Raw genomic sequence first — 13,435 nt, 5'->3', positions numbered from 1 at the left:
ATAATCAGGTTTTTCATGGGCAAAGAAGTTACAAATAAGGAAACACATTCATGACAAATAAATCCTTGGCTGTGGATGGGTGCAAGAGGTATTAGTATAAACTCATGGTTTTATTTTTCTTCTTTAATGAAAATACAGATAAATAGATACAGGAATATAGCCGCTTATGCACAGATGGGATATTATACATATATTTCCCATCTCTCTCCACTGAGAGGACCTAGAAGCAGTGAGTTCAGTAGTAGCAATAAGCATACCTCAATGCCCAGATTTTGGTTTATAAACACCATTCTCTAATAAAAGAAACAAGGGTTCTTTGGAGATGTGGTAAACTCCAGGGTTGAGGCTAAGAAACTAGAAGATGATCATGAAACATCTCATAGAGCCAGAAAGTAAGGAAGTATTCAAGAAAAAGAAAAGCTAGATGCACATGTGAAGGACACAGGGGGCAACCTAAAAGAGTTCCCAATGGCCAAAGTGGGAACAAGCTTAGTAACAAAATAAATAGCAATAGTATTATTACTGAAAGAGTAAATCAATATTCATGAGTCCATAATGAAATAAATATGATTGATGAATAAATAAAAGGGAGAAAGGGGAAACTCAGTTACAGAAGAATTCTAACACATAAATGTAAAAGGAATGGAGGAAACAGAAAGTCACCATTAGAACAGCACAGTAATAATTTTGTAGAGAAGATCTACCACTGAATGCTAAAATTAGTGGGTAAATGTTTAAGAAACAAAGGATATGTGCATAGCCTCAAAGTATCTCATCCAAAACATGTCTTATCTATAAAAAGAAAAAAATAGTAACTTTACAGGGGAGCAACCTGGCAGATGCCACCTTACCCAAATCTCAAAGTTAACATCACCAGTATTAAGGCATATCAACATCATACACTACTCAACATGATGCACTGAGGAGGACGCATCTCCTCTGTGGTATTCTAACCCCAATCTAACTATGAGAAAGCATGAGATAAGTCTAAATTGAAGGACATTCTTCAAAACACCTGATCAATACTCTTCAAAAGCGTCAAAGTCATGAAAGACAAGGAATCACTGAGGACATGTTACAGACTGGAAGAGACTGAGGAGACTCTGCAACTAAATGTAATATGGGGGGATGAGTGAAAGAGGAGAAGGGGATTAAGAGGTAGAAACTTCTAGTTATCAAATAAATAAGTCATGGGGATGAAAAGTACAGCAGAGGTAATATAGTCAATAATATTGTAATAATATCGCATGGTGACAGATGGTGACTACACTTACCATGGGGAGCACTGAGTAATGTATAGAATTGTCGAATCATTATATTGTACACCTGAAACTAATATAAAACTGTATGTCAACTATATTTCGATAATAAATAAATTTTTTAAAAAAATAAATGCAATGTGGGACCCTGGATTGAATCTTGGAACAGAACAGTAACATTAGTAAAAAGACTAATGAACTCTGAATGAAGTCTGTGAATGAAGCAATGTGATTTTCTTAGTTTTTGTTTTTGTTTTGTTTAAATAGACTTTTTTTTTTTTTTTAAGTAGGCTCTAAAACTAACATGGGGCTCGAACTCAGGATCCTGTGATCAAGAGTCCCATGCTATACGGACTGAGCCAGCCAGGTGCCCCCTGAGATTTTCTTAGCTTTGGCAATTGAACTATGGCTATGTCAGATGTTAACATTAGGGAAGCTGGCTGAAGGGTAATACAGGCGCCCTCTGTACTATCTCTGCCACTCTTTTGTAGGACTAAAATGATTTAAAATTAAAAAGTTAAACACACACACACACACCAAAAAACTCCTTCAACATTTGGGCAGCAGAAATGTAGCTCAGATGATAAACAGTACAACTCTTCTTTCTGAGCCCCATCTCAATAGTCTTGTTGACAAGCCCACTGTTCAGGGAATGTTGAAAAGATGGTAGAAAAGCTAGGAGAAAGCCAGACTAAAAATCACATGAAAGATGGTCAGGAGTTAGTGCCTCTTTTGCACCTGCTCCCTCCCTGCTCCCCCAGGAGCCTTGGCCCAGACCCCGCCCCCAGCTTGTGCTCCTCTGACCCTAGGACTGGCTATGCCTGCTCGAGGAACTACAGCTCCGACACCAGCACATGGCACTGTCAGAACACCTGAGTGGTAGTCCTGAATTCACTGGATTGATTCCTGAGCCAAGAGAGTCAAAAGAATATAGAGAAATCTGATCATCTTGAAAATAAATTTTGCACATTCAGCAAGCTAGCAAGAGAGCTTCAATGAAGATTTTTGAAGAGAACAGAATCATACTTTGATTTTTAGCCATTTAGATGGCTGGTTCTACTCATTAGTGATTTTTGTATAAAGAAGCACCATTAATGTTTTTATCTAATGATATTACATATATAATATCTTGTCATGACAAACCCTAAATTAGTGGGCCCTGAATTAACTATTACCTATGGTCTGTAAAAGGAGGGAGCATATATCTCAAGTAACTTCACTGGTTAATCCTGGAAATTTATCAAGTTGGGTATGAATTGGATATTCTTTCCCAGGATAAGGTGGCCAGTTAGATCAAGATCTTACAGCCATCATTATGTCTTACTATCTATTTCTCCCTTCTCCCATTTTTTTAAAAAAACCAATCCCAAGGGAATTCTGGTACATTCCAATGACAGCACAAGTCATATTCAAGGAGGTTTACTAGTGTCCATTTGTGGCCCCCTGTCAAATCTGGGACTCTAAACTCAGGTACTGAACTATTTTAAAGATGTCTGTGATCTACATCTGACTTTTTGAGAAGAGCCATTAGTTTCAATTTTAGCGTATCTCAAATATCTGGAATGCTATATGGTTCTGGAAAAAGAATTTTTAAAAAATTAAGATAAGTTCTAGACAAGAGAAAATTTAAGGAAAGGAAATTCCTTCCTAGTAGTCTGTGTAAATGCCAAGAGGGGTAGCTTTAAGGTTCTCCAAGTAAAAGGCAGGACTGAAGAATTTATTTCACTTTCTCATTGTATCTTGCTGCTGCCCTCTCTCTCCGGCTTCTCTCTGTGTGTTTCCACCAGTTCACTACTTTGGAACAAAATCCACTGGCAAAAATAGCTGCAATAAATTACTTGAAACAATAACGAGGTCTCAGAAAGATCAAATCTGAAGGTTTGAGTACAAAAAAATTAAATTTTGAAATTTATCTTCATAAAGGGGCTGAGATCTGAGCCAACGGCAGCTCTGGAAATGGTGTCTTGTGAACAAAGTCTTATCTAAATGTTAAGATAGTGACTCATGAGCTTAGATGAACGTGACTATTGTAAACAAAATGAGTGTGCGAAACCCGTGCCATCTTGGCACTCAGAGCCCTTTCTCAAGAACTTCCATGGCATGAATTAACTCAGTAGGTGATCAAGTCAGGCTTCTTCCCCCAGACCCAGCCTCCATCTTTCTTACCTGAATGTCTCTAACCCAGGACTGAGCCCCTCTCAAATTATCTTCATTGATTTCAACAAGTTTTTCCTGCCAAGCAACTGCTTGGGCGTCAAACTGCACAAAATTGAATTTCCTTTTATATTTCAGCTGTTCCTGTAAGAGAGAATTATTATTTAACCGTAACACCACTCAGATGTAAGAAAAGGTTAAGACAGGTCATAGTTTGATAAGTTTTAGTCACTATGATATCTATTTTCAGTTCTGGAAGCTAAAAATTACATGCGAAAGAGAAAATCTTTTCCAGTACAAAAAATATTTAAATAAAATTTACACAGTTTGGAGATTACACTTTTACAAATGTATGTATGTATGAATATATTATATATGTTATACACATGCATAAGTTTTTATATATAATATGGCATTAAAAGTTGTTGTCTTTAATACTAGCATTGATGGTATACCGCATACTCACAGGAAATGCAATCTGCTTAAAGAAGAGAAATCCAAAATGGTGTCACTGTTTTGGTAATCACGTTTTCGTAAAGGCTATTCACTTGTCTTCTACCAGCCCGTACTTCTCCAGTACAGGCTTATCAAATTAAAACCTGTATTTTGTACTCGCAAACACTCCCCGCAGTGATTTTCTGTGGTAACACTCCCACCAATGCCATTAATTAGCAACAGTACCAGGATACCCATCTGTAGGTGTGGGGGCTAGCAGTTAGGAGAGCAGTCTGCTTTAGGTCACACAGTCGGAGGCACCACAGGTGGAATAGGAACTGGAAGCTCCTAAGCATCAGCCTACACTCCTCCCACACATCAGTTCTGGGGCCAGTGCACGCAGCACTGCTAATAAATACTGGAAATTAAAATAAAAATGCTGAGCTGAAGAGCATCTGGAAAACAATGGAGATGTGTGCACACCACAGGTTTCAGGACAGAGGAAACATGAAGCAGTGGACACTGAAACTCCCTTAGTAACCCATGTGTTACAGAAAGGACCCTGCCACAGGAAGGGTCTGCCTGCAAAAGAGAACTGATGATTCTCTAACTGGCAAAAGGGAGCTTTTATCTAAGGTGGCTTTCCTGTGGATGTCTGAGTGCAAACCTCACCTGTGTACCTCTCATAACCAGTGCAGGTGAAGGCTGCTACAGATGCATTCATGATACAAAGGCCCCCAAATCCATGCACCTGACAGCTCCATCTAACCTGTATAAACTGGATGATCTTGTCCTTCACCAAGTCCAGTTTGCTCTTCATTGAGTGAGATGTATCAATGAGGACATAGATGCAATCATTACGTACTTTTCCAAAGAGGATTTGACTTCTATCCTGTAGCCACTTAATCCTAGGCAGGAAATAGGTTGAAAGTGAATTTTTAGAGCCTGTGGGCAATGTCAGCATCTTCCTAAGAACTTAATAATACATCTACAAAGGCCAAGCTGTGCTGTGTGGTTATGCACAATCTTCTGGGAGTAGATTACTCATTTGGAGGGTTTTCTGTGGAAAATCCTACATTTGGGCTGGCTCCCTCATCACTAACCCCCTCCACTTCTCCATCATCAATCCAAGTAAAGCAGAACTAGGAAAATCAATAGGACCAAAAAATAAATCCAATACTGGGTTCCAAAGCCAAAAGTAAATTACTTCCTCAGTTATGACTTCAGACCATTTGTTCTCTTAACCCTGCTGACTACAGTCAAGTTAGTAATGCCAGCACATTCCTGAAGCTTCGGTGAAGCTTATGGACAATATCAAGCAACACCAGATCCCTACAATAACTAAGCATCAGACAGTTGTATGAGCAGGACTGCTTCTGTGATTGGGACTCAGGCTCCCATAACAGGATGTAAATTAGGTTCACAGCCTCAGCCAAGACCTGGAGGAGGGAGCAGAGCAGATGGAAAAAATACTTGAAACTGAGTTCAGAGTTCACCAAGGCTAAGCAACTAGAATTTGTAGGCAAAATAACGAAGAAGAGGTTGCTGCATAGAAGCAGAGAGGGTGGGAAGGGATGGAGAAAGAGAGAAAAAAAGGGGAGAGAGAATGGGCTCTGGCCATCTGCAGAGAGTACCCTAAAGATTTTGTCTAAGTAATGATCACGGCATGCATGTGAAGAAACTACTAAAGCTAAGGAACAAATCACCATAAAGGAGTAAGTAGATCAACACCTCAGAGCTTACACAGGGCTACTTCATCTTCCGAACAACCAGAGGGGGAAAGCCTCCTTAATACATGGGACATCAAGGAGAGTCCTCATAAGGGTATTGCCTTAGTAGTAGAAGCAAATTAGCCCTGGACTAAAGGCTGACCTAGACCTATGTTAACATAACTTAAAAGCAAGCCCCAGAGGATCAAAGTGATTCCAAGGAACATAACTGCATCATAGAACATGTATTTTAAAAATACAGCAAAATCCAGGACCCAAGAATGTAAAATTCAAAATGTCTGCATTCCAGTAAAAAATTACCAGCCATGCAAAGAAGCAGGAAAATATGACCCATAACCAGAAGAAAAACAGATCAAGAGAAACAGACCCTAAAATAACACAAATGCTGGAATTAGTAGAAAAGGATGTTACACAGCTATTATAAATATAATCAATATGTTCAGCAAGGTAAAGTATAAGCAGAACAAGGACAGGAATGGAAAGTACAAAAGGAAACTTACAGAGATGTACAATTACCAAAATTAAAAATACACTACATGGTATTAACAGACATTACACTAGCAGAAGATCAGGGAACCTTAAAAAGGACACTGCAATAGGAAGCAATTTAAAATGAAACACAGAGAAAAAGCCTAAAAAAAATAGAGAATAAGCAACCCATAGAACAACATCAAGGAGCCTAACATATGTGTAGAGACTAAGAAAAAGGAGAAAGAGGGAAACAGAAAAAATATTTGGAGAAATATAGCCAAATGTTTCTGATTTTGATAAAACAATATACCCATATATACAAGAAGCTCAAACAACCTAAACAGAAGAAAAATGAAAAAAAAAACCCACCAACACACATCATAATATATAATTTGAAATTCAATGATAAAGATAAAAAAAAGCACCCAGAGACAACATAAAAATAATATAAGAGTTTTCATCATAAATCAAGCAAGGCAAAGGACAATGGAGAAATATTTTTAAAGTACTGAGATATAAAACTGTAAACCTACAATTCTATATAAAGCAAAACAAAAAAAAATCTCCCAAACGTAAAAGTAAATTAGAGTCTTTCAGACTAAAACAGCTGAGGCACTTTGTTACCAACAAACCTGCACAAGGATCTATACAAAAGAATAAAGAGCCACAGAAATATCAAATATGTGGATAAATACAAAATATATTAATTCTCATTTTAAGTCTATTTATATGACAGTGGATTATTTATAATGTATTGTGGGTTTATCGCATATGGAAAAAAAGTGTAGCACAACAGTAGAAAAGACAGAAGGGGCAATGGAAGTGGTAAGATTTTTATGATATAGATGAAGTGAAATATTATCTAAAAGTAGACAGTGGTAACTTAAAGATATATACTATAAGTGCTAAAGCTATCATACACACAACAAAACAAAATAAAGAGGAAGAGTTTAAGCCAACAGTCGAAATAAAATGGAATCATAAAAAATACTCCAACAAAAGAAGGTAGAAGAGTAAAAAGGGAACAAAGAACAGGTAAGACAAAAAATAAACAGCAAGATCTTAGATTTAAATCCAACCAAATAATCACATTAAATGGAAATGATCTTAATACTCCAATTAAAAGGCAGAGATTAGAAATGGCTATTATCAAATCGACAAGAGATAACAAGTGTTGGTCAGGATGTGGAGAAAAGGGAACCTTCATGCACTGCTGGTGGGAATGTAAATTGGTACAGTCACTGTGGAAAACAGAATGGAGGTTCCTCAAAAATTAAAAATAGAAGGGGTGCCTGAGTGGCACAGTTGGTTAAGCATCCAATCCTTGGTTTTGGTTCAGGTCATGATCTCAGGGTCATGAGACCCCTATGTCGGGCTCCATGCTCAGCATGGAGTCTGCCTGAGATTCTCTCTCCTTCTCCCTCTGTCCCTCACACTTGTGCTTTCTCTCTCTCTAAAATAAATAAATAAATAAATCTTTAAAAAAATAGAAATGCCACATAATTCAGCAATTCTACTTCTGGGTATTATGCAAAAAAGAAAACACTAACTTGAAAACATATATATGCACCCCTATGTTTACTGCAGCATTATTTACAATAGCCAAGATATGGAAACAACCCAAGTGTCCATTGATAGATGAATGGATAAAGAAGATGTATATGTATACACACACACACACACACACACACACACACACACAGTGGAGTATCATTCAGCCATAAAAAAGAATGAAATCTTGCCATTTTCAACAACATGGATGGACCTTGAAGACAATATACTAAGTGAGATAAGTAAGACAGAGAAAGACAAATACTTTTATCATCTCTCCTCTATGTGGAATCTAAAGCAAATAAAACGAAAACAAAAAATAGGTTCATAGATACAAAGAACAAGCAGATTGGTGGTTGCAAGAGGCAAGGTGGGAAAAATGGCTGAAGAGGACCAAAAGATAAAAAGAAACAAACGAAATAAACTCAACCAGGGGTTGGGGAGGGGATAAATGGTAGCTATTAGGATCTTTTATCTCTAGTATTTAAAATTTTGTGATGATGTATCCTGGATGGGTCTTTATTACCCATTTTCTAGACATTCCTTGCAACTTTCTTTTGGTTTGGAACCACTGGTCTTGCAGTTCTGAAATTTTTTCTTAAGATCTCCCCTTCATTTTATATATGTCCATAAGCTATCTACTTGTATGTATGCGTGTATGTTAACATCAACCATGGAGTGCTTGGGTTCTGCTTTCAGAGAGACTGCCTTCATCTTCCAGCTCTCTCACTGAATAGTTTTTTTTAAGATTTTATTTATTTATTTATTTGTCAGAGAGAGAGAGACACACACAGCGAGAGAGGGAACACAAGCAGGGAGAGTGGAAGAGAGAGAAGCACACTTCCCGCTGAGCAAGGAGCCCAATGCAGGGCTCGATCCCAGGACCCTGGGATCATCACCTGAGCTGAAGGCAGACGCTTAGCCAACTGAGCCACCGAGGTGTCCCTGAATAGTTATTTTGGCATATTTTGAAGAGCTCTTAAAATTCTTAATATCTATCTATTTATCTATCTATCTATCTACATAACACTCTTTTCCAACTTTCTGAGTGTGGTATTTTCTATCTTTCTGAGAAGATTAATAGGTTGGTTCTCCAGTTTTGTTTTGTTTTGTTTTTCACTCCTTACATTATCTTTGTTTGCTTGTTTGTTTGTTTCTGAGAACAATATGGAGTTTAAAAAAGAAGGCAGAGATGGTCAGATTGGATTTAAAAAACAATACCCATATATATCCTACCTATAAGAAACCTATTTCAATATAAGACTCAAACAGGTAAAGGTTAAAAAAAATAGAAAAAAGATGAAACATGCAGAAAATGATCAAAAGCAAGCTGGAGCAGCTCTACTGATGTTGGACAAAGCAGATTTCAGAACAAGGAATACTGCCAGAGATAAAAAGGGACATTTCATAATAATAAAGGAGTTGATTCATCAAGAGGACATAACAACCCTAAATGTACATGCACCTACTAATAGAGTTACAAAACACATGAAGGAAAAAAATGACAGAATTGAAAAAAGAATGGGCGGGGCGCCTGGGTGGCTCAGTCGTTAAGCGTCTGCCTTCGGCTCAGGTCATGATCCCAGGGTCCTGGGATTGAGTCCCACATCGGGCTCCCTGCTCGGCGGGAAGCCTGCTTCTCCCTCTCCCACTCCCCCTGCTTGTGTTCCTGCTCTCACTATCTCTCTCTCTGTCAAATAAATAAATAAAATCTTTAAAAAAAAAAAAGAAAAGAAAAAAGAATGGGCAAATCCACAACCATCGCTGGAGATTTCAACACTCTTATCTCAACAATTTGTAGAACAATTCAACAAAAAATCAGTAATAATATGGGAGACCGAAACAAACTTATCAGCCGACTTGAACTATTTATAGTACACTCCACCCAACAAAAGCAGAATGTGTAGCTTTTCTTCATATTCTGGGCCACAAAACAGGTCTCTATAAGAACTGAAATCATACAGTATCCCTCTGTCCATAGTGAAATTAAAAGCTATCAGGAAAATCCACAAATATTTGAAAGGTAAACAACATATTTCTAAATAACCTTTGCTCAAAGAAGAAATAATAAGGAAAATTCAAAAATATTTTTAAGTGAATAATTTGTGAGAGGCAGCTAAAGCAATATCAGAAGAAAATTTAAATGCTTATATTAGAAAGAAAGGTCTCAAATCAGTGACCTAATAAGCATCCATCTTAAGAAACTTAAACCCAAAGTAATGAGAAAGAAGGAAATAATAAAGAATAGAAATCAATGGCACAGAAAGGGGAAAACTGTATGGAGAAAAAATCCACTGAAACCAAAAGCTGGTTCTTTGAAAAGATTAATAAAATGGATAACCTCCAGCAGACTGAAAATAAAGATGACATCAGTTACTCACATCAGTTCTATGTACATGTGAAGAAATTGAATACATAGTTTAAAACCTCCCCACAAAGAAAAATTACAGGCCCAGATGGCCTCAGTGATGAATTCTACAAACATTTAAGGGAGAGATGGTACCAACTCTCCACAAAGACTTCTGTAAAACAGAAGAGGGGAGAGAATTTCCCAACAACCCCTGACACTTGGGGGGTGGAGAGGGACAAAGAGACCTGGCAGGGACCAAGTGGAGTGTCTTTTAAACAACATCCTTTTTCCCAGGCCTGAAACATCCCTCTTTATTGTTAACAACAAGGCCACCAGCAAGGCATCAATCAGATGGCAACCCTGACTTAGCAAGGTTAATTGGCTGTTTCTCGTGGTTAAGCTTTTACGAAGAGGTCAAGCAGATTTGAATTTCAAGAGAGACTAAACCACTTGTACCCTCCTGCAAATATACCAACCTCCTCTGAATCTGGGCAAGGACTGGGTGGATTCTCTCGCTGTACCATGTACACTTCTCCTTGGTAATGCAGACGTGGACCAAGCTCCCATCCTTCCAGGGAGCATGAACAAATCTACTGCAGTATTTCGCATGGACTGTCTTCTTGTTGGTCTCCTAAGGAAAAGACAAAGGATAGAAGTCACTCAGACCATTCAAAGTCATCTCCAGATGGTACCCCATCTTGTCTTATTTATACAGCTCTTAGCACTCACTCCCATGGTAAAATCATTCAACTGCTGGTTCAACAAAACATGCACTGGGGCCTGCTCTATGTGGAGCCCTGTGCCAGATGTCATGCATGATGGTCAGAAAGACATGTGCAATCCCATCTGGGCCCCAGAGAAGATGTTTCCAGCAGGGAAACACACACACACACAGAGAAAGTTAGCAAGGCAGAGTATAGACGCTGGGTTGAGACAATAATAACTGGGCAATCTGGCAAAGAAGAAAGCATCCTCACAGACTAGAGGGTCAGGAGGACTACCTAGAGGAGGTGGGACTTGAGATTCACATAAAACATCTTTCCATTGTTACTTCCAGCTCCAAATGAAGGAAAGTAGCCAAGAACCCCCATTCCACACCTAGCACCCTCTACTGGCACATACAAAACTGGTCTGAGGACAATGGCTTCCCAAACAGAGAGCTCACCCAACCAATTTATGAATTTATCAAGAACGACTCCATGCCACCAGCAGCAAAATCTTGTAGGCAGCAGCAATACAATCCATAAACAAAGACCAAAATTCCTGCCTTCATGGAGCTCACACTACAGGGGAAGAGCTAGATAATAAACAATTACACAGCAGGTCAGACGATGACAAATTCTATGGAAGAGAATGGAGAACAGGGGATGGGAGGATGAAGAAGCTAAAACCTGAAAAAAGAAAGCCATAAAGAGAAGAAGAAATACGAACAGAGACCAGCAGGAACAAGGAGTGTGGCCATACGGAGGTCTGGGGGGAAGTCTGAGGACAAAGCAAAGGCAAAAGCCCTGAGGTAAGAGTAAGAGTCTGCCTAGCATGTCTGTAGAATTTTAGGAAGGCTGGTGTAGTTGAAACAGAGTGAGCTAGGGGAAGGAGTAAGATGAAGCCAGAGCAGTATGAGGAGGGCCAGAAGCAGACTCCATAAAGTCCACTAGCTAATGGAAGTGACTCTAGCTTCTCTGAGTGAAAAAGGAACTACCCAAGGGCTTTAACATGAGAAGTGACACATTTTTTAAAATTAAGATATGATTGACATATAACATTATATTACATATACAATATGATTTGATATATGCATACAGTACAAAATGATTACCACAATAAATTTAGGTAACACTATCACACAGTTATAAATTTTTTTCTTGTGATAATCTATTTTAAGATCTACCCTCTTAGACAAATGACATAATTTATAGTTTTAAGTTTTATTTATTATTTTAAAAATTAATTTATAAAAATATCATTTTAAAGGATACTGTGGTAGGGCGCTTGGGTGGCTCAGTCATCTAAGTGTCCGACTCTCAGTTTTAGCTCAGGTCTTGAGCTCAGGGTCATGAGTTCAAGCCCTGCATTGGGCTCCATGTGAGGCATCGAGCTGACTTAATAAATAAATAAACAAGTAAAGGATACTGTGGTTACTCTGTTGAGAATAGACAGTAGAGAGTCAAGGGCAGAAGCAGGGAGTCAGGAAATCAGTTAGGTGGCATGGACCAGGGGTAGTATTGAAAGTGGTGAGAAGTGGTCAGATTCTGAATTACAGACATGTTATAAAGATAGAACTAACAGCATTTAATGAGAGGTCCGATGTGGATATGAGAGAAAAGAGAGGACTTAAGGAATGACTCTCTGGTTTTCAGCCCAGATAACTATAAAAATTGAGGTGCAATGAATTGATGGGAGGAAGATTATGGAAAAGTAGCCTTGAAGGGGAAGATCTGGACCTGTGTCTGATGTGCTAGGTTCAAGGTGCCTATCAGATATCCTAGTGACATGGCAAGTAGTCAGGAGGAAAGGAGGGAAGGACTCAGGGCTGGATATTCAAATGTAGAAGTCACCCGCATGCACACAGTATTAAAAGCCACAGGACTAGATGAGATCATGTAGAGAGTGGTTACAGAGAGAGAAGGTCCGAGGACTGCACCTTGAGGCCCTTCAGCATTTAGAGGCTGGAGACATGGGAAAGAAGAAACAAAGAACATTGACAAAGAATAGTCAGTAGGAGGAAAACAGGACAGTGTGTACTCTGCAAGCAAAAGAAGTTCAAGGAAGTAACTAACTATATCAATGTTGATAGTAGGTCAAGTAAGAGCGAGACTGAGAACTGACCCCTGGATTTAGCAATTCAGGTATCCCTGGAAAGAGTGGGTTTTGGTGGAGAGGGGGCCTTGCCCAATTGGAGTGCATTCATGAAGGCATAGGAAAACTGCAAAACTGGAGAAAGGGAATGTATAAAACTCCTGAGGAGTTGAATTCTAAAGAGGAGCAGAGGAATGAGGCAAATGATGTAAAACTAGAGATAAATATGGGGGTCAAAAAATTGTTTTTGGGGGGCGCCTGGGCGGCTCAGTCGTTAAGCATCTGCCTTCAGCTCAGGTCATGATCCCAGGGTCCTGGGATTGAGCCCTGCGTCGGGCTCCCTGCTCTGCGGGAAGCCTGCTTCTTCTCCCTCTCCCTCTGCCGCTCCCCCTGCTTGTGTTCCCGCTCTCGCCATCTCTCTCTCTGTCAAATAAATAAATAAAATCTTTTTAAGAAATTGTTTTGTTTTTTGGGTTTTTTTTTTTGTAGAGAGAGAGAGAATGCAAGCAGGGAGCAGGGGAGGGACAGAGGGAGAGAGGGAGTGAGAATCTCAAGCAGCTCCAAGCCCAGGGCTCCATTGCATGACCCTGAGATCATGACCTCAGTGAAAATTAAGAGTTGGATGCTTAACCGACTGAGCCACCCAGGTGCCCCAAAAAACTGTATTTTTAAGATGTGAGGAAGAACAC

The 13,435-nt window shown here is 39.0% G+C and overlaps 1 protein-coding gene across 1 annotated transcript in view; it reads right to left on the bottom strand.

Moving 5' to 3' along the window:
* The window catches only part of VWA3B (von Willebrand factor A domain containing 3B), a 213,728-nt gene that overhangs the window by 111,017 nt on the left and 89,276 nt on the right, over window positions 1-13,435 (bottom strand). Inside the window, exons 10-12 of the mRNA XM_032397359.1 lie at window positions 10,427-10,581; window positions 4,618-4,756; window positions 3,426-3,557 (exon numbers count right to left, since the gene is read on the bottom strand). Coding sequence (XP_032253250.1) covers window positions 3,426-3,557; window positions 4,618-4,756; window positions 10,427-10,581 — 426 coding nt within the window. The remainder of the gene's footprint in view (window positions 1-3,425; window positions 3,558-4,617; window positions 4,757-10,426; window positions 10,582-13,435) is intronic.

The sequence above is a fragment of the Phoca vitulina genome, unplaced genomic scaffold (genome assembly GCF_004348235.1).
Source record: "Phoca vitulina isolate PV1807 unplaced genomic scaffold, GSC_HSeal_1.0 scaffold98, whole genome shotgun sequence".
NCBI lineage: Eukaryota > Metazoa > Chordata > Mammalia > Carnivora > Phocidae > Phoca > Phoca vitulina.
The sequence above is the reverse complement of the archived record's forward strand: the minus strand, read 5'-3'. Positions and strand labels throughout refer to the sequence as shown.